Raw genomic sequence first — 23,344 nt, 5'->3', positions numbered from 1 at the left:
GTAAGATTCGAAGCCAGATTGGTAGCTAAATGCTATGCTCAGAAGGAAGGCATTGACTACAATGAGGTACTTTCTCCGGTAGTAAAACATTCTTCTATTCGTATTTTGTTGGCTTTGGTTGCGCAGTTTGACCTGGAGTTGGCTCAACTTGATGTCAAGACTGTTTTCTTACATGGTGATTTGGAGATCTATATGTCTCAGCCAGAAGGTTTTAGTGTTGCTGGAAAGGAAAATTGGGTTTGTAAATTGCAGAAATCATTGTATGGCTTGAAGCAGTCTCCAAGACAATGGTACAAGCAATTTGATAAGTTGGAGAAGCCAGTTTCGTTGTTCAAGTTTAAGCATTGCTTGGACTTGATTGGAATTCGTAAAATTTGTTGATTGCCCCTTGGGGGGATTGGGAGACGACCATTGGGAGTGTTACTATGAGAGTTTGTTACATGTTGAGCCAAGGTGGAGATTGTTGGAAATTGGCTCAAATGTAAAAGAATTTTGGAGTTGCCCATGTGAGTCAAAGTTAGTTGCCCATGTGAGTAAATGTTGGCTTACTATGAGGTCAAAAAGGGTGGATTGTTTGGTAGCCATCCATTGGTAAGTTTGGTAGCCAACAAATGAATAGTTGAAGCTTGCATTCACACTCTTGCATTTTTGGCTATAAATTGGAAGCAAATGGTTCCATTTGAAGCATCCCACCAAGTGTTGAGTAGAAGAGGAAAATAGCAAAGAAGGCATCTTGCCAAAGAGAGAAACATTTCTCTCTAGTTGTTCTTTGCTTTGTATTATTGTTTTCTCTTCAATTGTTGTGAGAGTGAGACTTGGGTGTATTTGGGGCTTTGGGTTTTCTTGAGTGATAAACACTTTGTATACTCTCTTTGATTATAGTGAATTACTCCGTCGTCTCCAAACTGGATGTAGGCATTGCCGAACCAGTATAAATCTTGGTGTTCTTGTTGGTGTTGTTTTGTGTTCCATTTATCTCCTGCTAGTTGTTGTTTATTTTTCACTCACAATTGGTTGACGCTTCCGCACAACACATAATGCACAACAAAACTCTCTGACTGGTTTGCTGGTTAGTTATCAACTAACATCAGACAGAATTGTCAAACCATTAGAGAAATACCCAAAAACATGATTAGTTATAATCACCTGTGTTTAGTGGGTGCAATTATGGATACGATTTGGTGCTATACGTGCAAGGAAAAGCAAATGTGACCCTACCATCTGCTTTTGTCCACCCCTTTGAGATTTCTTTTTCTGTCATCAGATCCAAAGCTTGTTTGGTTTGGTCACTCACCCAAAATACAGGGTAGGTTGGGAGATCTGCACTGGATACATAACTTTCTACCAATTCTGCCACTTACCCACTTGACCATTAATCTGGAAAATTGCCAGGATTTATGGGAAATTGCCTGATTAGCAGGGAGTGAGCATAGGATATATCATCATTGAAAGATGATCATTTTGTTTACTTGTTTTGATGAAAAATAAGTCACACTGACCACTTTGGACAATCAAAACTGGGTGGTGGCCCTCCTCTAGCTTTTCAATTTTTAATTAGATTTGTGACATACGTCTAATCCCACATAACTTAGTTTTTTAGGCTTGTCTGGTTTGGTACGCTACATTTATAGTTGATGACAAAAGCTGTGATTGTGATCCCTCATCACCTCACCAATGTGTGCCTTCTGCAAACTGGTTGCTCTGGGCCCATTAAAAAATAGTTCAAATTGGAGGGTCTTTTTGTTATTGCAATGGGCTCAATAGAACTCCCCTTGGCCTTCTCTCACTCTCCAGTCTCCACAGTTCGTAGTTGTTTCTTCCAGTCTATAAGCTACCTTTGCCCTTCTGTATATATCAAAACACAAACAGAAATAAAAATCTTTTCTTCTGCTACTTCTTCTGTGGCGCAAAAAGAATTCAAACCGGACGGGCTCCTCCAATTCTAGCTATGGTTCCATTCGCACCCTCCATATCTAAAGGTAGTTCCTTTGCAATTTTACCAGCTACATGATTCTTCAAGAACCCATTTTTAATATCTCAATTTTCCACAAGGAAAATCTTTTTGTTCACATATATGAGTCTTAATCTGATTAGGTTTCTCACCTTAGCATTACATTCTTAATTCTGCATTTTAGCTTGCTCACCCTTTCTTCTGTTGTATTCTCAAAGCAAGTTTAGAGTGTCTTCTAAAATTGTGCACTTTGTTGGGGAATTCAGTGTCTAAATCTGAGAAAACCTGGTAAAAATAGTTGCTTTTGAGCAATACCAATCTCCTAAAATGTCTAGAATTCTCTGTGGGTTGAACCAGAAAGATGGTAATTTGGTATACCCACCACCTTCCTCATTTTCAGTTCCTTCTGTTAGCGTTAACAATGGACAGGAATTATCCCCTTCTTCATCATCATCATCATCATCATCATCATCATCTCTTGGAAATATCAGTCCAGTACTTCTTTTGGTTATAGTAATTCTAGCTGTTATCTTTTTCATCTCTGGCCTTGTTCATTTGCTTGTAAGATTTCTCATAAAGAGGTCATCTTCCTCAATCTTTCAATCCAATAGATACCCAGAAACCTCTGGGTCTCGTGCTATTCAAAGGCAGCTTCAACAGCTCTTTCGGTTACATGACGCGGGCCTAGATCAAGCTGCCATAGATTCTCTACCTGTGTTCTACTGCAAAGACATTATTGGTTCAAAAGAGCCATTTGATTGTGCTGTTTGTCTGTGTGAATTTTCTGACCAGGACAAGCTGAGATTGCTCCCTAACTGTGGTCATGCTTTTCACATTGATTGTATTGACACATGGCTCCTCTCAAATTCAACATGCCCCCTTTGTAGAGGAACCCTTCTGAGCTCTGGGTTTTTCTTGGAAAATCCAGTGTTCAATTTTGATGATGCTAGGGAAATGTCAAATAGGTTCGTTAGTGAGGGAGAGAACATGTGTTCAAGTGGTCAGAAACATTTAACCATGGAGGAAGCTGCTGGTGAAAAGAGGGTCTTTTCTGTAAGACTTGGAAAGTTCAGAAGCTTAAATGAAGGAGTAGAAAGTGGAGGGAGAGTGGGAGAAACCAGTAGCTGTAATTTGGATGCTAGGAGATGTTACTCAATGGGTACATATCAATATGTGGTTGGTGACTCAAATCTGCAAGTGGCCTTGTCCCATGATTGTGGTGGAGATAGTGATGCCAAGCTTGTCAAAGAGGGAGTTCATAATGGGAACTTCTCAGTTAATGGGAATCTGGAGGGGAAGAAAATCAGTGGCCGGCATAAGGGTGAGAGCTTCTCTGTTTCAAAGATCTGGCTTTGGTCCTCGAAAAACCGATTCCCAGGTTCTTCGAATGCTCATACTGGTGTACCTCCTTTTAGATTAAGTTCTCCAATCAGATGAAACATGAGCTGTATAATTAGTGTATGTTATGTATGACTGAAAATTAAGCTTAGAAGTTATGCCTTTTACTTACTTTCTTTTATAATTAGTGTATGTTGTGTATGTTAGCAAGAGCTATGTCCAGCAATGTCCAGACCAGATAAAGAAAATGGGAATTATGATCTAAAAACTAAACCCACATAAGCGTTTCTTTTTGAAAGCAAGAGCCGTTTACTTTGGGTTCTTCATAAGCAAGAAACATGCAGAAAAGAGCATAATCAAAGTATCAAACACAACAAGGAAGGGACAAATGATCAGAGCCTTTTACTACTTTCCTTCATCATGCAGCAATCTCATCGTGATGAACAAAGCACTTTATCAAAAGATCACGATAAGCAAACTAGCTTTTTGGGAAACAATAATGGGCTCACCACATATGGTTCAGATTTGGGTTTGGGCTAAAGGTGCTTGCTTTTAGTTTGTTTGGGCCTCTCATAGCACCAAAACAAAAGATGACCTTGGACTTGGAAACCCTGTTGGTTTTTAGGTTCCTCGGCATAAACGGGTCGTCGTTTTCTCTTCTTCCTCTCCCTTCCTCTTAACTCCTTTCCTCTTCCTTTTTTACTCTACTTTCTCTATCACAGACGCTGTCTCAGTCTCGCAGTCTCTCTCTCTCTGAAAATGGCGGTGGCAGAGAGACCGACTGTCCGAGTCTCGAACATTCCCCAAACAGTGACAGCCAAAGAGCTCCTAAGCTTCCTCGAGTCAAAACTCGAATCTGACTCGGTCTTCGCCGTCGAAATCATCAGCGATCACAAGAACTGGAAGTCACGAGGCTTCGGTCGCGTCCAGTTCACGACCCTTGAGGCCAAATCAGAAGCATACTCTCTTTCCCTTCAGAACGGCCTCGTCTTCAAGTCCGAAAGCCTCAGACTTTCCGAGACGTACGACGACATCATCCAACGGCCGGTGGACCCAAAACGCCGACTGAACGGCACCGTTTTGCATGCGGGTTTTATGGTAAAGGACGACTGCATGAGCATGTTGGAGTCTTGGCAGGGCGTGAGAGCTTGGGTCATGCCCGAGAGGAAGCGGGTCGAGTTCTGGGTCTGGCAGAGAGACGAGTGTTATAAACTGGAGATTGCATTTGAGAATATTATGGAGTCATTCGGGTGCGGTTTGGGTGGAGAGAAAGTGAATGCCCTTCTCTTGAAGGTAACTGTTTCTTCCTCTCTCTCTGTCTCTCTCTCTCTCTCTCTCTCTCTTCTGGGTTTGTAGAATTCTTAAGGAATGTGAATGTGATTCCTGCTGTTCGTTTCTTTTGGGTTTTTTTGTTTACAATGAGAGAGTTGAAGTCTTTAGTTATTATTTTATTTTTTTTTGCAAGATTGCTGCTTTTGTTTGGTTTGTTTAAGAGTTACTGGTATTAGTGTGATTCGGATAATATGTTAACAAAAAGCATTTTGAATTTCTCAGCTCAAGTTTGGTCCGAGGATCTTTCGTAAAATTTCTGGACCTAATGTAGCTGCCAGATTTAGCACTGATCGGTATCACGTATGCAAGGATGATTTTGATTTCCTCTGGGTACGAACTACCGATTTTTCGGATATGAAATCTATCGGGTATTCAACTTCATTCTGTTGGGAGATTGAGGAGGAGTTTTCTGTCTCAGATGTATTTGAATGCTTCCCATACTATAAAGATAATGATGTGGTGGATCTCATTTTAGATAATGGTGAAAAATACTGTTCGCCATCTGAGACAGTTCCACTTGTGAAGTGCAGATCAGATTCAAAGTTACCATATGAGATCCTTTTCCAGCTCAATGCACTTGTTCATTCCCAAAAGATTAGTCTTGCAGCAGCAGACTCTGATCTGATTGAGTTCCTTAGTGGTTTAAGCGTCGACACTACTAATGTGCTTCTTGAGAAGCTGCACAAGCGCAAGACCACTTGTTCTGACCCTCTATCATTCTTAAAGATGCAATTACATGTCTTAGAAAGAAACCATAAGAGTCGTCCCTCACCCTATAAAAGATTAATGGAACATAATGTAATGAGTTGTCATAGAGTCTTAATTACCCCATCAAAGATTTGTTGCTTAGGTCCTGAGCTTGAAAAATCAAACTATGTTGTAAAGAATTTTGCAGCCTATGCTTCGGATTTTATGAGAGTAACATTTGTTGATGAAGATTGGAGTAAGCTTCCTGCAAATGCTATATCCACAAGTATTCAGCAAGGTATTTTTGCAAAACCCCATAGAACTGGAATATATCATCGGATGTTGTCTATTCTTCGAGATGGGATTGTTATAGGAGAAAAAAGATTTGAGTTTCTGGCTTTCTCGGCTAGTCAACTTCGATCAAGTTCTGTTTGGATGTTTTCTTCTAATGACAATGTAAAAGCAGAAGATATTAGAGAATGGATGGGCTGCTTCAGCAAGATCCGCAGTATATCTAAATGTGCAGCTAGGATGGGTCAACTGTTCAGTTCTTCTACACAAACTCTTGTTGTTCCTGCACAAGATGTAGAGATTATTCCTGATGTTGAGACTTCTTCGGATGGTGTAACTTACTGCTTCTCAGATGGTATTGGAAAGATTTCTCTATCTTTTGCCAGGAAAGTTGCTCAGAAGTGTGGTTTGGATCAAACTCCTTCAGCATTTCAGATTCGATATGGTGGATATAAAGGGGTGATAGCTGTTGACTGTAGGTCCTTTCGGAAGCTATCTTTGCGTAGCAGTATGCTCAAATTTGAATCAAAAAATAGAATGCTTAATGTCACCAAATGGAGTGATGCCATGCCCTGCTATCTGAATCGAGAGATTATTTCCCTCTTGTCTACCTTAGGGGTAAAGGATGAAACATTTGAGGCATTGCAAGAGGAACAATTGCGTCTTCTAGGGAAAATGCGGACAGAAAGAGGTGCGGCATTGAATGTCTTAGAGAGATTGAATGGGGCTGATTCCAAAAATACTCTTGTAAAGATGTTACTTCATGGTTATGAGCCAAATGTGGAACCTTACCTCTCAATGATGCTTCAAGCATATTATGAGAACCACTTGTCTGATTTAAAAAGTAGATGCCGAATATTTGTCCCAAAAGGCCGGGTCCTGGTTGGGTGCTTGGATGAAACTGGAAATCTAAATTATGGTCAAGTTTATGTTCGAATAACCATGACAAAAGCAGAGCAAGAAATGGGGGATCAGAGTTTCTTCCAGAAGGTGGATGAGACAACATGTATAGTAACAGGGAAGGTGGTTGTCACAAAAAATCCTTGTCTTCACCCAGGAGACGTCAGGGTACTTGACGCTGTCTATGATGTGGTACTCGAGGAGAAGAATATGGTGGATTGCCTTATATTTCCCCAAAAAGGAGAAAGGTATACATAACACTGTTAATGCATTTGTTTCCTCTTGAAGATTATTGATTATTGTTTCACTAATTATGGTATGCTTGTGACCTAATTTTTGCTTTTGTTTTCCTTTCCATGTATAATTCACTCTTTCTAATTTTATCCAACGTATTAAATATCATGTGGACAAGAGGTGGAAAACACGAAAATATCGACATCGATGATATTCTGAGAGAAATTATGGAAACTATTAAGGAACGCACAAATTTTTTGAAATGTTTATTCAATCGATTATCTATTATATTTGACTAAAAACTTGGTTTGAACTTATGTGTATAATTGGGTTATATGGTTTAGGAGGAATGCAGTATGCCTGGACAAACATTATTGTCTGAAAACGATTAAGTAGTCATTGAAATCTAACTGAATATAACAGTTTGGAATACCTGTATAACTTAGTACCACATAGAGTTCTTCAAATGCTTAATCATACATGTATCACAACTCATGCATTAAAAAGTGTATAACATTACTTAATGCAATCAATTCCTGGCCAATCAAATAATCATTCATAGTTTTTATGATACAAATTGCTTATTTACGAACTAGTAATATTTATATGCTAAGTAATTACAACAATATCAAAAAATAAGTAACACTGGAGAAGATTAAGCATTTTAGCAGTAATTTATTTATAGCACATGCATATAACTGTTAGCTGCAAGTTTTCTTTTTAGTTAATAAGTATAATAAATAGCTTTGCAAACAAAAGACAGGTTAGTCAGAGTGGCCGTCGCCTCCTTGGATGGCCTGGGGTTCAAACCCCCAGCCCCTCAAGTAAGCCCATTTTATGTGCGTCTGCTGGTGCACACAGCAGGCATGCACAATGTTGCTGCAATGCATGCAGCAGGTTATTACTCGAAAAACCAAAATTATCATATTAACGCTAATGTATCATCTCTGGTAGATAAAGAAAGTATCAGCAAAATATCGAGATACTTTCAATATTTTAGACATAAGTTTTATCCAGATATGTTAAGGTATTAAAATTTAAGGTGGCCGAATAGTTGTAAATATCTTTTATTAAACATTTGTGCACATTTTCAGATATTTCATTTTATATGGAAATATTAGAACACAATTATCTTCATTCCATTCATCAGTCTTCCTCATCATTATTAGGTGAAACGCAGCATCTGATTCTGAGAAACGGTTAGCTTATTTGATTTTATATTTTTTTTATGTGTAAGTGGAAGTGAAGTTTCTGGGTAAGCTGGTCTTTGGGTAATGCATCAGGAGAACTGGGCTTTAGGATAAAATGACATATATGTGTTTGATCTGGTTCTTTCTGGCAGATTCGTCTTACATTTATACTTTCATACCTTCATTCAATCTGTTTAACTTCCTAAGATTGTGTGATTCCTCAGCTCAAATCAATTGAACTGGATGTTGTTAAAGCAATATATTGTATGGCAACAATTAAAATGGTCATAGTGTTTAATTATATAGTAAATGTGGTTTGGAAACTTTTCGCAGGCCTCATCCAAATGAATGCTCTGGGGGTGATCTTGATGGGGACTTGTTTTTCATAAGTTGGGATAAAGATCTAGTCCCTTCTTACACTGTACCTCCCATGGACTACTCTGCACGGAGACCTCGTATAATGGATCACACTGTGACCTTAGAGGTAAATTCCAAAATTGAGTAAACAGTCTCCTTATGGCATTGAATATGAATTTCAAAATACATTGCCAATCTAATTGTCGTTTCTGCCTAACCATTCTTGAATATGCAGGAAATTCAAAAGTTTTTTGTTGATTACATGATAAATGATAATTTGGGTGCCATCTCTACTGCACATCTAGTTCACGCTGACCGTGAACCAGACAAAGCTTTGAATCCAAAATGCGTGCAGTTGGCAGACCTGCACTCCATGGCCGTCGACTTTGCAAAAACTGGTGCACCGGCCGAAATGTCCCGGACCTTAAAACCTAAAGAATTTCCAGATTTCATGGAACGGGTGGACAAACCCATGTACATCTCAAATGGGGCACTAGGAAAACTCTACCGTGCAGTCGTTGGCTCAGTGTTGCAAGAAAAAACAAACTTGGTTTGGTCAGAGCAGATTGCTGAAGCAGCTTACGATCAAGACCTTGAAGTGGATGGCCTCGAGTCGGTTCTTGAAGTTGCAAAAGGTCATAGAGACATGTACATAGAGAAGATGAGGACGATAATGAACTATTATGGGGCAGTGACCGAGGATGAAATACTGACAGGTAATCTACGAAATCGTGCAGCATATCTGCAACGCGATAACAGGAGATATGGAGATATGAAGGATCGGATATCGCTGTCACTCAAGAACCTACAAAAAGAAGCAAAAGGATTGTTTGAAAGCAGCTGCCCAGTTGGTGAGCATCAGAGAATGGCCTCAGCATGGTATCATGTCACTTATCATCCATCATATTTCCAACAAGACATGAACTGCTTGAGCTTTCCATGGATTGTAGGTGATATTTTACTCAACATAAAAGCTGTGAATAATCCAAGAAAGGACATATAGACGCATAGAGCAGAGCACCATGTAAAACAGGTTTTTCTGTGGTTATAGGTGCGCGCCATGTAGCGGCTTATGTTGTATGTGTATGTGTTTATACCATTTTAGTCTAGTTTCTCTCATCATTATTAGTAATAGTAGCCTAGTAGGTGTCCTGTAACCATTTAAACTTTTTCATTTTCAAATATGGATCAATGCGAAGGGTAGTCGGGATATGCATCAACGGCTTTAGAAAAATCCTAGGTCTCACTACAAGGGTCCCAAAATTATTAAATAATTTCACTGCAATCTAGTTTACAATTAGTTTTAATTGTTTAAGAAAACGACATTACAACTACATCCCAGACAAAAGTTGTCTTGTAATAAAATTGCAAGCAAATAATAAATAAATAAATTTATTAATCACTAGGCCATGCTAAAGAAACCTTACACGCATGCTTATCTTCATCCTCATTCAATCATCATATCATTGGTCCATTATCTTCATAGTATTTGACAATTTGTACACCCACCGCCATCAAAAACAAAATTAAAACAATATAAAAAAATATCTAAATTACTACAACGACATTATCGAAAACCAAACAAAAATAAATAAATAAATAAGGGTAAACTGACGGCGCCATGTCATACGGTCAACCTTCCACCATCCAGCCAGCTCATTGAGTGGCCATTCCAGCAATCAAATGCTTACAACACCTCCGGGCGCAAGATAGCTACCCCGGCGTATTCTCACTCACCCGTACACCGCCACGTCTTTACTCGATTCTGGTAACCCGGACCTGACCGGAGGATGCGAGGCAAACCGGGTCGAGAAATCGCGAAATCCGCCGACTTCGTCGTCTTCGTCCTCCTTGCCTTCGTCGAAGTTCAGAGCATAACTCAAGGGGTCGTATTGGAATTTCCCGTGGTGCCGCCCAGCACCGGAGCTGCCGCCGCTTCCGCTTCTGTTCCGGTTGAATCGGCGAATGAAAGTCTTCCACTTTGGGCCTGCGACGATTTCGGACCACTCTCGAAGCTTGTAGAAGGCTTGGAGGCCTCGGGACCACCAGCGGTCGTTGTTTTGGTTCGCTCGCATCCGCTCCCACCAGGCCGACGACGCCGGGATACAGAAGCAGCAGCGCGAACTGGTTCTTCCGTGGCCTATTGACTCCAAGTCAACGCCTTCCATGGCCATATGGACTTGTACAGACCACAAGAGAGAGAGAGAGAGAGAGAGAGAGAGGGATTGAGAGATTGAGGAGCTTAGGAAAACCCCCAATTGGGCATTTGCGTCTCTCTCTGTAAAACGGTGTGCGTGTGTGTTTTATATAAAGATGGTCAGAGAAGAAATGGAAGTTTGTAACGGAAACATATCAAGTGACCGGCAATTGGCGGTGACCACTCTGACTATCTGTATCAAGAACGACTTGTCGTTTTTAAGTGGTTCCGGTTTTGCCTTATAATTGAGAAAATGGAAAGAAAAAAAATTTCCCAAAATTAAAGGCAGCGTTTGGGAATTAGGCCGTTGTAACTTGTAGGTGACGTTTGGTTTGGTGTGTGGGGGGACCCAGTGGGACCCAATGCTTAGGTGGGATCGATCAGAAACTTAATGGATGGTGATTAAGGAATCAACGCCAGCGCCGATCTCGCCTAATCACTCCACCATAATCTACATTATTGTTCCCCTCTTTTATCTCTTTTTTTATTTTTATTTTTTAGTTTTTTAATTGGAGTTGAACTTCTTTGAGAAGTTTTACATTGGCACCCACCACATTGATTGAGATTTATATTGTTCTACAAGGAGGAGAATATTTTCCTCGTATTAGGACCAATGCAATCACATTGACCCCACACCCCAAAACTGAAAATGACATTAGTCAAGCTTCCTAACCTAATATTGTAAGGCTCAAAGGCATCAGTAGAAAGAACAGAGTTTGAAGAAGAATTGCTACTGCATGGCCGAGGCCGAGGCCATGATATGTTCATGATATGGCCAGACTCCTCACCAGTCAACATTGGCCAAGTAAAGCTCAAACCAAGTTGATCTTAGCTTATCTGTGTCCAATATATTCAGGTCCCAGATAGTGGATCAAGTAATTCAAGGTCAGAACAAGTGCATTTCCATTGCAAGTTAGCATTTTCTGCTTTCTAACAACCCATTTTTTCTCAAGTTCAGAAATTGTAAAATGCAGATTCAATTATGCCAAAGAAAATGGCAACACATAACAAAGAAGAATATAACATCCGGGAGTATTAAAGAATCAGTACGGTTTCCATTTCCCGCATCTTCTCTAGATATAAAACATCAACATTTCAAACGGAATGAAGGAGAGGTAGGTAATCAATCCCAGTAAACAAATGTTAAACAAAGCTGACTACCTGTGTTGCCAAGCATTATATATGATCATAGCATATGGTAAAGAGGAAACAAATAGCACAATTTTAACAGTAACATAATATTGTTAAGGGACAAGGGCACCTAAAACACACATACTGTTAAACCATTTTAACAAACAGCAGAACAAAGCACATACTGTTACTGCTACTAAACTCAATTCCACAACTAGCAGCTTAATACTATTAAGTCTAATATCTTCTGACAGCTGATATTGAGCAAGCTGCGCTTACATTGCAAGAGCTCCGCCAACTTGACCGCCATGAACACCCCAGAAATAGCTTCCAGCATCATCAGACTTCCCCACATCAATAGCAATAGCGCCAAAGATTGCTCTGAAAGCCCCACAAACCACCAAAGGAGTGGTAGAATCAGTCTTGGGAGAGACTCTAACCACCTTATGCAACCCCAAGCGCAACCCGTCAGCGGTGCAGGACGATTCTACTTTGGATAGCTCTGAAACACGACGGTTCAATTCTTTTGCAGAAATCTCAAGGTCTTTTTCAAGCAGTCGTAGAGAGGCTGATGTTTCTATGACCTTGGCGCCCAAAATGCTCAGAGCCCTGTTATTCTCTTCAGAGAAGGACGCATGGGTCATGGAACGGCGAAGGAGCCCAGGTTTTTTGAAATTATAGCTGGAAAACATAGAAAGAGAGTCCATTTCTTCAGTGCCACACAAACACACACACACAATCAAACATATACAAATACATGGAAATGCAATCAAGTTTGATCATTAAAGCTATTGGTTTGGTTTCAATGCGGTGATTATTCGTCAATATTGTCCAAAACTAACCATCTAATGATTGAGAAATCCAAACTATGCATACATGTTTAGTCACGCAGGGTGAGATAACAGTGCTAAGTTTTCCTTTCTTTTTCCTAAACTTTCTCAGAAACCAAACAGAGTCAATGATCCAGAATCGAAACACAAAAATGAAGGGTGGAAAAGACAGGAACTTTACCCAATTTGCTTCTGAAGGGCAGCGAGGGCTGTTTCAAATGGCGATGAGCGTACGGAGATCTGCGCACGTTGATCATTGGTCGCGATACCCTGCATAAAACCACCCGCGTAAACTATACACTGAAAGCAAAGCACTTGGTTACTCAAATTTAGCTGCCAAAAATTCAGAGGATAAAGAAGAATTTTGAAACACACAAACTATTTCATTTTCTAGGTATTTTCTCGGGTAACAAACAGAGGTCTAAGGTTTAGACGCAGACCTGAATATGAGGAACGATTGCGAAGACGAAAATGGTGAACAGAGCGAAACAACGACGAGCCATTTTCACTTTTCTACGGTCTTTCCTTTTGGTGTGAGAATTGGAGTGTGACTCTGTCTGCAAAGTTAAAAACCCAGCAACTATGGACTTAACCCTTCCTTCGGGATTCGATGGAGATTGACCACAAGTCAATTTTTTTCAATTTCTTTTTTAAATTTAGTAAAATAATATTCTAATCTATAAATTTTTGAACAGATAAAATAAAGTTTTATCATGAGGGGTTGTACCTTAACGATTAAGTATCTTAAATTAATTTTAAAACTACTAAAATGCAAACATCTCATACAAATCATCAAAAATTTGGGAATTTTGATTGGCATTGAGATGGCAAGGAGTATGGGAACAGAGAAAATTGCAGTAAGAACTATGATTTCATGAAAGAATTAAGTATCATGTAACTACAAAGCCAGTTCAAATTTACAAAACAATGATGCCCTTGTATCTCTTAAACTACCCATGATAAAAAGAAAATCTTAACCTGTGAACTAAGAAGGTAAATCCCCTCGGATCCATGGCACTAACACATAAACTGCTAGACATTCACCATTGACATCACCAAATCCACAGTAATCGCTTGTGATCGTCTTCCTCTCCGGGAAGAAAAAAACCAGAGCAGCATCATGTCTGGCTTTCCACCATGCAAAGAATAAGTTAGTATTACAACTCCAAGAGTTAATCCTTGATTGCTTTTTGTATACTTGTATCATCAGAAGAAAAACGTCCATCCAAGCTAGCGACACCGATATGCTTCTCTACCCTATGCACGGTTCACATGATATACTCGAAAGGAGCTTGAATTTCCCAATTACACCTTGGCTTGAGACTTGAATCAGCCGCCAGGCCTTTAAGTAATGTGATGACATCCACCGTATCATCTAGGTAGTACCTAGCTTTACTGGGTTTTTGGCCAACAGTGCACGCAAAGATCTCAGGAGCTACAGGTTGAGATGGATTATATGAAGTGCTTGATATGCTTTCAAACATGTCCTCATCTGATCTATCATCCCCAATGCACAACACAAAATCGGGCGCATTCCCATTACTGATCATCATGGAAAGAACTTTCTGTGCAACTAATCCTTTAGTAACTCCCTGCAGTGTGAATAAGCCAAATGACATCCTATAGGCCACAAGAGGAATACAGAAACGCAAAAGAGAGGGAAGAAAGAGGAGAACATAAATACCTGTGGTTTTACTTCGACAATATGTTGGCCCTTTTTAACAACTACAGGCTCATTGGCGAGGACATTTTCAAGATGATCCAACATCTCCATGGCCTGGCATGATCCAAAATCAGGATCGGCATCTAGATGGTGCCATACCAAGGCACTCTCCTTGGTCTCTATGTAGGAGCCATCAGTTGCCTCTGTATACAACTTCATCACAGGTTCTGCAATTTGCTTCCATTCGAAATCTATGGCTGAGGAACTGGTTTCCCAACTGGACGTGCTACTCCATCTATGAGAAAATAAAAGTAAATGTGGAATCAAAAATAAGTATAGACTTTTACCTGGAAACAACTAATCTAACAAAGGACAATTCTTAAATAATTATCTATAGTTCTGAAACTTAATTTATACATGTGAGAACTTACCTTATGAAGTATCCATGCTCTGCTGCTATACCTAGATTCTCACATTGAGCAAACCATTCACTGAGAGAGTTTTGACCCCTGCCGCTAACTATAAACACAGTGTTCTTGGGGTCGCTGCAAAGGTTCTTCAGAATAGAAATGACTTCAGGACTTGGGGTCTTAACAATAGAAGATTCAGGCACTATTGTTCCGTCGTAATCCAAAAATATTGCCCTTCTATTTGTCCTCTTGTATGCAGAGAGGATATGGTCAATGGAAAGCTTCCTGAAACTTGGAGAAAGAGACAAGATTCTAAAATTCAAACCAAAACCAATTCCCCAACAACGTTTTCTGTAGTGATCTTTGCATGCTCGCTCCAGATCCTGCATAAAACTGCGGGACCAGTAAGCCACATCATGAGAGCTAACATACCGATAATGTTTCTCATGGCGCAATTGCTTTTCTAAAGCAGGCATTGTTATGGCCACATTGAGTGCATCAGCTACATCTTCAATATTCCACGGGTTCACCCTGATTGCTCCACTCAAAGATGGTGAGCAACCTATGAACTCTGAGACAACAAGTGTACTTGTACGAGGGGAATCAGAGGCAAATCCCACAGCTTTATCCATATTTGGAGCGCCCTGCCTACAAATGATGTACTTGTAGGGGACTAGGTTCATGCCATCCCTCACAGCATTAACAATGCAACATTCTGCCAAAGAATAATAGGCAGTCTTCTCATGAAAAGGAACATTACGGTCAATCAAAACAACTGGTTCATATCCTGGAAAACCAAAGACTTGATTTATCCTTCTGGTCGTTGAATATGTTTCCTTTTTTGCTTCCTGAACATCTTTCCCTGTACTTCTTGCAGGATTTACAATTTGAACCAGGACTACCTTGCCCCTGAACTCCGGGTGCTGCTGCAAAAGCTGTTCCATGGCCGATAACTTTAGACTGATCCCTTTAAATATGTCCATGTCATCAACACCAAGAATAATCTTTTTCCCTCTGAACTGTTCTTGAATCTCCTTGGCCTTCACGGAAGACGAGGGGTCATTTAATACAGATTCAAGTCGACCCATGTGTATCCCCACGGGCAGAATTTTTATGTACACTGTGCGGCCAAAATATTCAAGTCCAATGTATCCCCGCTTAGATTCATATTCCAGGCCAAGCATTCTACTGCAGCAAGATAGAAAGTGGCGAGCATAATCAAATGTATGAAAACCAATCAAATCCACATTTAGCAGTGCTCTCAGAATTTCATCTCTGACTGGCAGGGTCCTGTAGATTTCTGATGAGGGGAATGGACTATGAAGGAAAAACCCAAGCTTAACTCGTGTAAAACGCCTTCTCAAAAATGTTGGAAGAATCATAAGGTGATAGTCATGAACCCATACATAATCATTTTCAGGATTGATCACCTCCATAACTTTATCAGCATATATCTTGTTAGCAGAAACATATGCCTGCCAAAGTTGCCTGTCAAAACGATTGCTATGGTCCGGGCACATGGGCAGCATGTAGTGAAAGAGGGGCCACAAATACTGCTTACAAAACCCATGATAATACTTCTTATGAAGCTCAGAAGGAAGAAATGTCGGCACGCAATTAAATTCCTCCAGCAGTTTCTGGGATACTTCCTCTTGTTCACTTGCTTCAATGTCAACCTTCAGAGACCCCACAAACATTACCACGGTACCAGATGAGAAACTATCTTTCAGTGGCAACAAAATTGCATCCTCGTCAAAACTGAAGCACCATTTCCCCGATTTTGTATCCTTCTGAGCATGTAGAGGGAGAAAATTTGCCACTATGATTTTCTTCTCACAGATCTCAGAAGGGGGAACATTTACACCTTCATTATTAATCCCATCACTATTTTTTGCATCAGGAATGACTCCCTGAATAGTCATCACCTTCGTAAGGGCTCTAGGGGTCTGAGGGAAATTCAACATCTCCCCCGATGCCAACTCCAACAAACTTATGCAAGATCTTGAGAACATGGTTACACCTTAGGCGTTCCTGTGCCAGATTAATGGCTCGGAGTTCGAAATAATGTACAACCAAGAACCTTGTGCGAAGTAAGAACCTATAGGAATGGCAGTAAAAAAAGACAATTATAAGTACCCTATGCAAAATAATGACAAGCCATGAACCAGACATTCAATTAATTATCATGGAACAGAAATTTTAGTCATTGGTAAAGAAACTGATCCCTATCCCTACTACACATCAGGCAATTGAGTATAGTATGGAGAAAAAAAGAAATTCAAAAAGCACAGCAGATTGAACAGATTTCTAATCACAACAACATTTTTTCACAGTTATCAGTTCTTCAGTATAACAATTTCTATCTGATTTTCGCAAAAAGTAGATTATTAACTTGCTCCGAGTACTACGATATTTTTCTACTACTGCTCATTTTAGAAAGAACAAAAATTTGCTATTCTTCTGTTTTAATTTTCTGTCTTGGTTGGGAAGTTACATCTGCTTCTTCATACTTATGGGTAAACTTGCAAAGATGATGACATGATTATAGTAATCAGAGGTAATAGAGCGATCAAAGCATACCTTATAACAATCTAAACCCACTGACACGGAAAAATAAAATCGAATTTCATACAATAAACACTAGTAAAGAAAGGAAGATAAAAATTGTAACAAAAATGAAAGTTAATACCTCGCTATTAACTTGGGAGCAGATTCTGCTTCGTTGATTCTTATATTCTAAGCCATTTTTAATTCTCCATTAGAATGATCTTCAAATTGATTTCTCAAAATTTCAATTCAACACCAGGTATATGAAAGGAATTAATTCTCCAACTCCATAAAACTTGCAATTAATTGTTACCCCCAAAAACATCACCTTCAAAAATGAGCTTATCTGCATATAGACATAATGGACGCAAGGAATAATTTCCAATTAATGCAATACATATCTGATCTGGCTATTCATGGGATTCGTCCTTATCTTTGATCATTATTGATATCCTCACGCAACAAACCAGAGGAGGTAAAATTATTAATAAAAAATAAATCATTACTTATCACTGCAGCTTATTCTGTTTTCCAATCTTTTTAGAAAGCGCTCTGTTTTTCTCAGTTTAGTTATGTCACAAAGTTTCTTGATAATAATTCTCCTTAAAGACTCAAACTTTTATCGATTTAATATATACCATGCTACATAAACACACCCTTTCAGCACAAGATTTTATCTTTCTCTAGATATAGTTTTCTATGCATATCCATGAGTACTTAGAGAGAAACAGAGAAGTTAACCTGAAATGAAGTCAGATTGATCCAACAACAAAGCTTCTACCAAAGCTATCTGATATCAGTACGGAGCAGATTTCCTGCGAAAATACCTTGCACATTTAGACATTCAACAAAATCCAAAAAAAAAAAGAGAGAGAGAAAGAAAGAAGAAAAGAAAGATCTGTTTGGTTTCTGAGAAAAAAATAATGAAAAGAGAAGAAACAGCTGTGTCATTTCACAGAAACTGAATTATAAAGTCAACCTCCAACAACCCAAAAAAGCACAAGTATTGATTTCCCTTAAATTCTCAGCAACCCAGAAAAAAAAAAGAAAAACCACAACACAGCTCAGAGCTGTGAACAAACTTACAGAGAGAGACAGGGGAAGAGAGAGAGAGAGAGTGCAGGGACAGAGGTGGATATGGATATAATGAAAGAAAGAATGTAAGACTGTGTTTGATATTTTTTATATGGGAAGAGACCAGGAGGAGGTGTGTGTTAGGTTGGAAACCGGTGAGATTTGTGAGAGTTTTTAATGGTTTCGAAACTGACTAATAAAAAAAAAATATGAAAGAAAGAAAGTGGAAAATGTTGGGAAAAGAATTTTGGATGGAGGCTCCGTTTTGGTTTAGTGTTTGTTCTTTTTTTAAAAAATAGTTTCGTTCAACAAAGGAAGCTCACGGAGTCTTGAGAGACAGATTATAAGCGTAGAAAGTCAAAAAAGAAGATATGTATGGAGAGAGAGATATAGAGAGAGAGAGAGAGAGAGATATAGAGAGAGAGAGAGAGATATATATATAGAGAGAGATATAGAGAGAGAGAGAGAGAGAGAGGATTGCAACTCCTGGTCGGTCTTACGTTATAGTCCTGTGCCTTTCTTCTTTCACTAATGCACTTCCTTTTCAACTTTATTTCATTTTTACCCTTACTCTACCTTATGTTGCGTTTGAAAATTTGACATGTTATATCGTCATATATATCTGAATCATTATAAATACGAGAAAAATAATTTGTTCTTTTTGTGTAAGGTGAGAAACTCTAATTCGTAATTTAGTCGACCAAACCCTCCACTAATCCTCATTACCAAAATAATAAAAAATAAAAAGCCCACCAATAATCCTCTTAACACAAAAATATAAAATAAAAATAAAAATTGGGTTCACAAATTAGTTTACCAACTATTTCTGCGAGTAGAATGTTGATTCATTTTAACTTATTACCCACCTAGATAACTAGCTTGGCCTACAATGTCTTTTTTAAGAAAAGTCCAATCTTGGGAAGACTAGTCTTAATTAAAAAGGCTTTTGTGGGTTAATTACCTAAAACCTAATTGTTTAGGTACCAAAAAGGCAGATTAAATATTTACATAAATAATGTTATCCTTCCAATAGTGTCCTTTGCATTACCAACTTGTGGTATTGTTGTTTTGTATTTAAATAAAGTTGACCATCCCTTCATACCATAAAAAGAAATCAAAGACGCCATGGTTTTTAAAAATAAGCCCCTACATGCGGATAAACATAAGACTAGGCCCACAAATTTTGTGTCGGGTCAAGTTTTTTTAATTGGATTGCTACGTGTATGGAGAAAGTGTCACGATTGTGGTCTCCATATTAATCAATAAGTGACCTTTCAATTGTCATATTCATGCTACTATTATTATATTATCACCAACAAAGAAATTGAAAATTCTTAGCCTTAAGGACTATGACGAGGCTCAAGGATTTCAAACCTGCAATTGCTTAAGAAACAATACAATTCTTATGTTGGTAAAATCCTAAAAACACCCCATCTACCCATTGAAACACCAAAATAAAAAAGAGTTAATGTGGTGTTTTAAAAAACTACATAAAATAACAGAATGTTCATGTCACGTCAACAACTTAATGATTATATTGAAGAAACTGACGGAATGGTATAACACGAGATACAAAATGCAAGTACAAGGAAGAAAGTAGCACATAAAGCGTATCAAGATAATTGCTTATGTGCGTGTTCTTTACAATTAATATATAATATTCGTAATGTATCAATCGTTAACAGTCACGTATAGAGTATTGCATTTGGGCAAACGAGTAAAGAACCCTAACAACCAAAAGGAGCTGTGAGCCAGCCAATGATTAACAGCTGTATAAAATGAGGCAAACGCGTAGATCAATTTGACTAGACAGGAAACAATCGAAAAGGAAAGATAAATTAGAGGGTTTTTTCCTTTTCCGTTTATTTGGTTTGAATATCGATAATTAGAGTTTTAGTGGGTAACCACGTTTATTTTGGTGGGAGAATGGATAATGCACGCGGCTGCTCGACCACGTAATTCTCCTTTTGTCACGGTGTCACCCATCTCGATAAGATCAGTTTTTTTTTTTTTTTTTAATTCTCCCTTTTTACTGTTTCACTTTTGTGCCGTTATGTTTTCACCTTCTCCCTTACCGCCATTTTAAATGGTGGGAAAGAATCCACGCGCGGGTAAGTCGGTGCATCAGGCGTGTCAATTTCACATGGACGACACCGTATGGTTGTGGAAAATCATTTCTACTCGACACGCTTTGATAACTCGTGACACCCAAAAAAACTTTGGCTAAATTAAAAGTGCAGTCCTCGTATTTAAATTGTTTTTCACTTGGATCCCTATGATTGTAATTTTTTTTTTCTTTCAATGGAGCTCATGTGGTTGGTTAGTAAAGATTGCAATTAAGGTTAAAATACAATTTTCATCGAGTAAAACATTATCTAGATCACTTATTGCAAAAAGCATCTCCCACACATTTGTCCATAAAATCACTCTGAAACGAGATGGAAAATCATGCACATTATGTCATCAATATAATTTTTCATTGGGTGTTTTTTTTACACTTAATTTAATATTCAATTTAAAATTAGATTATGATAGGCTTGCTTCATGGCATAAATTTCAAAGCCAAAAAAGGGATCCACAGTTGACATGGACTATAGAGAGAGAGCTACCAACAAACCAAGCTTAGTCAATTATATTTGCAGCTTAATTAACAAGACAAAATTATGTTCAAAGTTCAAACTTAATTGGAGCTCAATCAAACATTACATGCATGTGCGTCTTGGACTTGGTTGTTGACAAATTCAAGTAGCTTCGGCCTTGCTTGGTTGATTAGTCTGCCTAAGTTTAAACTTAGGTCAAAGCCCATAATTAAGTTATATTCCTAATTGAATATGTTAATCCACACATGAAAACTTTCTAGGCATGTTACGAAGTCATGTTGACCAAAAAAAAAAAAATAGAGTAATCAGTAAAAGATAAATTATTTTCTAGTGTGATCGTAACTTAGAATTTATCCATTTTATATATTTTATTAAAACCCTGCTTTAAAATAAATAAAAATGATCCGTTCAGCAAAAATGCTGTAAATTTTATTTTGCTACGTGGAAGCTTATCAAGTTTCAGCGTTGGATGAAAGGGTAATATAATCATAATTGTAGAATAAGAAGGCAGTGGCATAAGGATGTAATTAAGAGAAAGCAGAGGTCCACCCTGGAGTTGCGCAATTCAATGCGGATAAAATCTAGGAGACAAAGATCTTTTTCAATACCACTCTTTCTCTCTCTCTCTCTCTCTCCCTCTCTCTCCACACAGAGCTAGTGAAGCTTTTTCCCTCATCCTATATTATCCTATCCATTCCTTTTCCTATTTGGATTTGGACCCATTCCCACCAGCTTCCAGCGTGGCATTTTTCATCAATTCCGTTCCATTCCGGCATGCCAAACTATTCCAATTCCAACCCTGTTTCTTCTCCTTCCTTCCATTTCTCATACTCGTGCGGGCTTTTCACACTCGGAGACCGATTCCTCCGTTTGGACGAGTTACTTTGACATTTTATTTTCCACTTGGTGCACACTTGGTGCCTTGTGGTTGGTTCTACTTCGGGCCCACTTCACCCCCCAACTAAGATTTTTCCTCAAGCCAGAGCCAGCCACCTGCCTAATCTTACGTGGAATATTTTGGATTCAATTGTGTGGATATACGTTTATAATATATATATATATAGGTGTACTACTAACTAATTGCGAGGTCCTTAACCATTCACCTCTAACTTCTCTAGATTAATTTAGAGTATTCATATCATCAAATTAATTGATTAAAGAAAGAGAACATTAATAAACTAGATTTTGATAAATTCATTCATAAAATTGAATAGGTCATTAAAATGGACTATGATTCTAAGAATATTCAGATTAAGAAGCAAATATTTTATATATATATAAAGAACTCAACTATTAACAAATATTATCCGTAGCCGAAAAATAAATGACGGAAAGGGAAGATAGATTATCTCCAAAATAAATTGAATAAAATAATTGTATTGTAAATACGGGAGAAGGAAGGGGATGGGGCCCGCGTTATCTGGTGGTCCCGGTGGCCGAGGCGTGTCGTGTCGAAGGGGAGGGAAGTGAATGCGTGTGGAGAGGGGGGTGGGGGGGGTCTCCCTATGCCTTTGCAGTCCTTATCCGTTAAAAGACCGAAAAGTTGACAAACCCATGGGTCCCACCGGAGCCCCAAAGCCCCGAGCCCCATGGTATCTTCCCTTTCCAATCCCAATTCTTATCCTCTCTTTCCGCCTGACGTTGCCCAACTCTGGACACCTTTCTTGCTGACGTTTTCCTCTTTATTTATTCCACGTTGTTTAAAAAGAAGAAGAAGAAGAAGGTGGCATTTTGAGGTAATTAAAGAGACTAGAAAATTCAAACAAGACCAGCCCCAAGATAGGTATTGCTTCTCTTAACAACTTCTCTTAAAAATTTATTTATTTTTAAATTTAATTTGAAGGACTAGATAGGAGAGAGACTAACTTGTGTGTGGTGGGGGGGTTGGGGTGTGGACTTTGTTGGCTCAAGCATTGGGCTAGACAAAGTCAATGCGATGGGCTAAATGACCCAACAGATTTTGACCTACATAGAAGTTTGGGGACTTCTTATAAGTCTAGAGACAAGAAATCGAAAAAAGGCACGTGTGTTGGCACGAACACGACCTATTAAGATTTGGAATGGCACAAGATATTCAAGGTTTTGCCCGTGTAAACCCTAGAATCGATCATTCGGGAATGACATGACAAAATTGTTAAACGAGTAGGAAATTCATTTATATAGTCTAGAGCATAAATGGATCCGATTGAAGTTAATTGAGTCCACACATATTGAAACGGGAATGGTTGTTAGGAAACAGATAAATGAAATGAACAAAGAAATAAAAAGTAATTACCTTCTAGTGTTTTGACCTCGTCAAGTCTCCTCTCTCCATCCACCTAACTAGATCTAGATTAGAGCCTTGTAGCAATAGCTACCTATCTATTTAATCGTTGACAACATCAGCAACAACAAACATAAAAGAAAGTAACCCCAAATCATAACGCTCATAGAAAGGAATTAGGCTAAAGTAGAGCAAATGTTTTCCAACTTTTCTTCCTTCAATGGAAGAAGACTTGTGAAATCAAATCCATAACCTTTCCAAGTTGGAAAGTTCCTTGCATAACCACATCAAAAGCCCAAAATCCCAAAAGCCCAAAGCCCTCACTTGTTGGAATGGAACATAATAACAT

General features: G+C 38.7%; 4 protein-coding genes and 1 pseudogene across 8 annotated transcripts; 2 read left to right on the top strand and 3 right to left on the bottom strand.

Moving 5' to 3' along the window:
• The first annotated feature begins 1,761 nt into the window (after positions 1-1,761).
• Positions 1,762-3,473, top strand: LOC110766888 (RING-H2 finger protein ATL46 pseudogene; annotated as a pseudogene).
• Positions 3,474-3,613: 140 nt separating this feature from the next.
• RDR2 (RNA-dependent RNA polymerase 2) lies at positions 3,614-9,399 on the top strand. Its single transcript, XM_021970281.2, has 4 exons — positions 3,614-4,582; positions 4,844-6,747; positions 8,257-8,407; positions 8,516-9,399. Exons 1-4 carry the CDS (start codon positions 4,049-4,051, stop codon positions 9,281-9,283), a joined length of 3,357 nt encoding a protein of 1,118 aa, XP_021825973.1. The 5' UTR covers positions 3,614-4,048; the 3' UTR covers positions 9,284-9,399.
• A 614-nt stretch (positions 9,400-10,013) lies between these two features.
• LOC110766893 (uncharacterized) lies at positions 10,014-10,448 on the bottom strand. The gene has a single exon (XM_021970300.2). It carries the CDS (start codon positions 10,446-10,448, stop codon positions 10,014-10,016), a length of 435 nt encoding a protein of 144 aa, XP_021825992.2.
• A 1,225-nt stretch (positions 10,449-11,673) lies between these two features.
• NFD2 (Ribonuclease III family protein) lies at positions 11,674-13,055 on the bottom strand. Of its 2 annotated transcripts, none has more exons than XM_088253158.1 (3): positions 12,879-13,055; positions 12,620-12,738; positions 11,674-12,289 (listed from the first exon to the last, which is right to left on the bottom strand). In XM_088253158.1, the coding sequence occupies exons 1-3, from the start codon at positions 12,939-12,941 to the stop codon at positions 11,884-11,886; spliced, it is 588 nt and encodes a 195-aa protein (XP_088109284.1). In that variant the 5' UTR covers positions 12,942-13,055; the 3' UTR covers positions 11,674-11,883. The 2 variants fall into 2 exon arrangements, with proteins under 2 accessions (XP_088109284.1, XP_088109285.1); XM_088253159.1 differs by having other exon boundaries at positions 12,620-12,708; positions 12,879-13,046.
• Positions 13,056-13,290: 235 nt separating this feature from the next.
• LOC110766882 (putative alpha,alpha-trehalose-phosphate synthase [UDP-forming] 9) lies at positions 13,291-18,529 on the bottom strand. Of its 4 annotated transcripts, XM_021970284.2 has the most exons (6): positions 18,145-18,529; positions 17,800-17,873; positions 17,201-17,404; positions 14,533-16,609; positions 14,123-14,396; positions 13,291-14,030 (listed from the first exon to the last, which is right to left on the bottom strand). In XM_021970284.2, exons 4-6 carry the CDS (start codon positions 16,521-16,523, stop codon positions 13,707-13,709), a joined length of 2,589 nt encoding a protein of 862 aa, XP_021825976.2. In that variant the 5' UTR covers positions 16,524-16,609; positions 17,201-17,404; positions 17,800-17,873; positions 18,145-18,529; the 3' UTR covers positions 13,291-13,706. The 4 variants fall into 4 exon arrangements, with proteins under 4 accessions (XP_021825976.2, XP_021825975.2, XP_088109281.1 ...); XM_021970283.2 differs by lacking the exon at positions 17,201-17,404; XM_088253155.1 differs by lacking the exons at positions 17,201-17,404; positions 18,145-18,529 and adding an exon at positions 18,038-18,094.
• Positions 18,530-23,344: the final 4,815 nt, after the last annotated feature.

The sequence above is a fragment of the Prunus avium genome, chromosome 5, assembly GCF_965620075.1.
Source record: "Prunus avium chromosome 5, drPruAviu1.hap1.1, whole genome shotgun sequence".
NCBI lineage: Eukaryota > Viridiplantae > Streptophyta > Magnoliopsida > Rosales > Rosaceae > Prunus > Prunus avium.
Note: the sequence above shows the minus strand (reverse complement) of the source record. Positions and strands in the feature narration are given on the sequence as shown.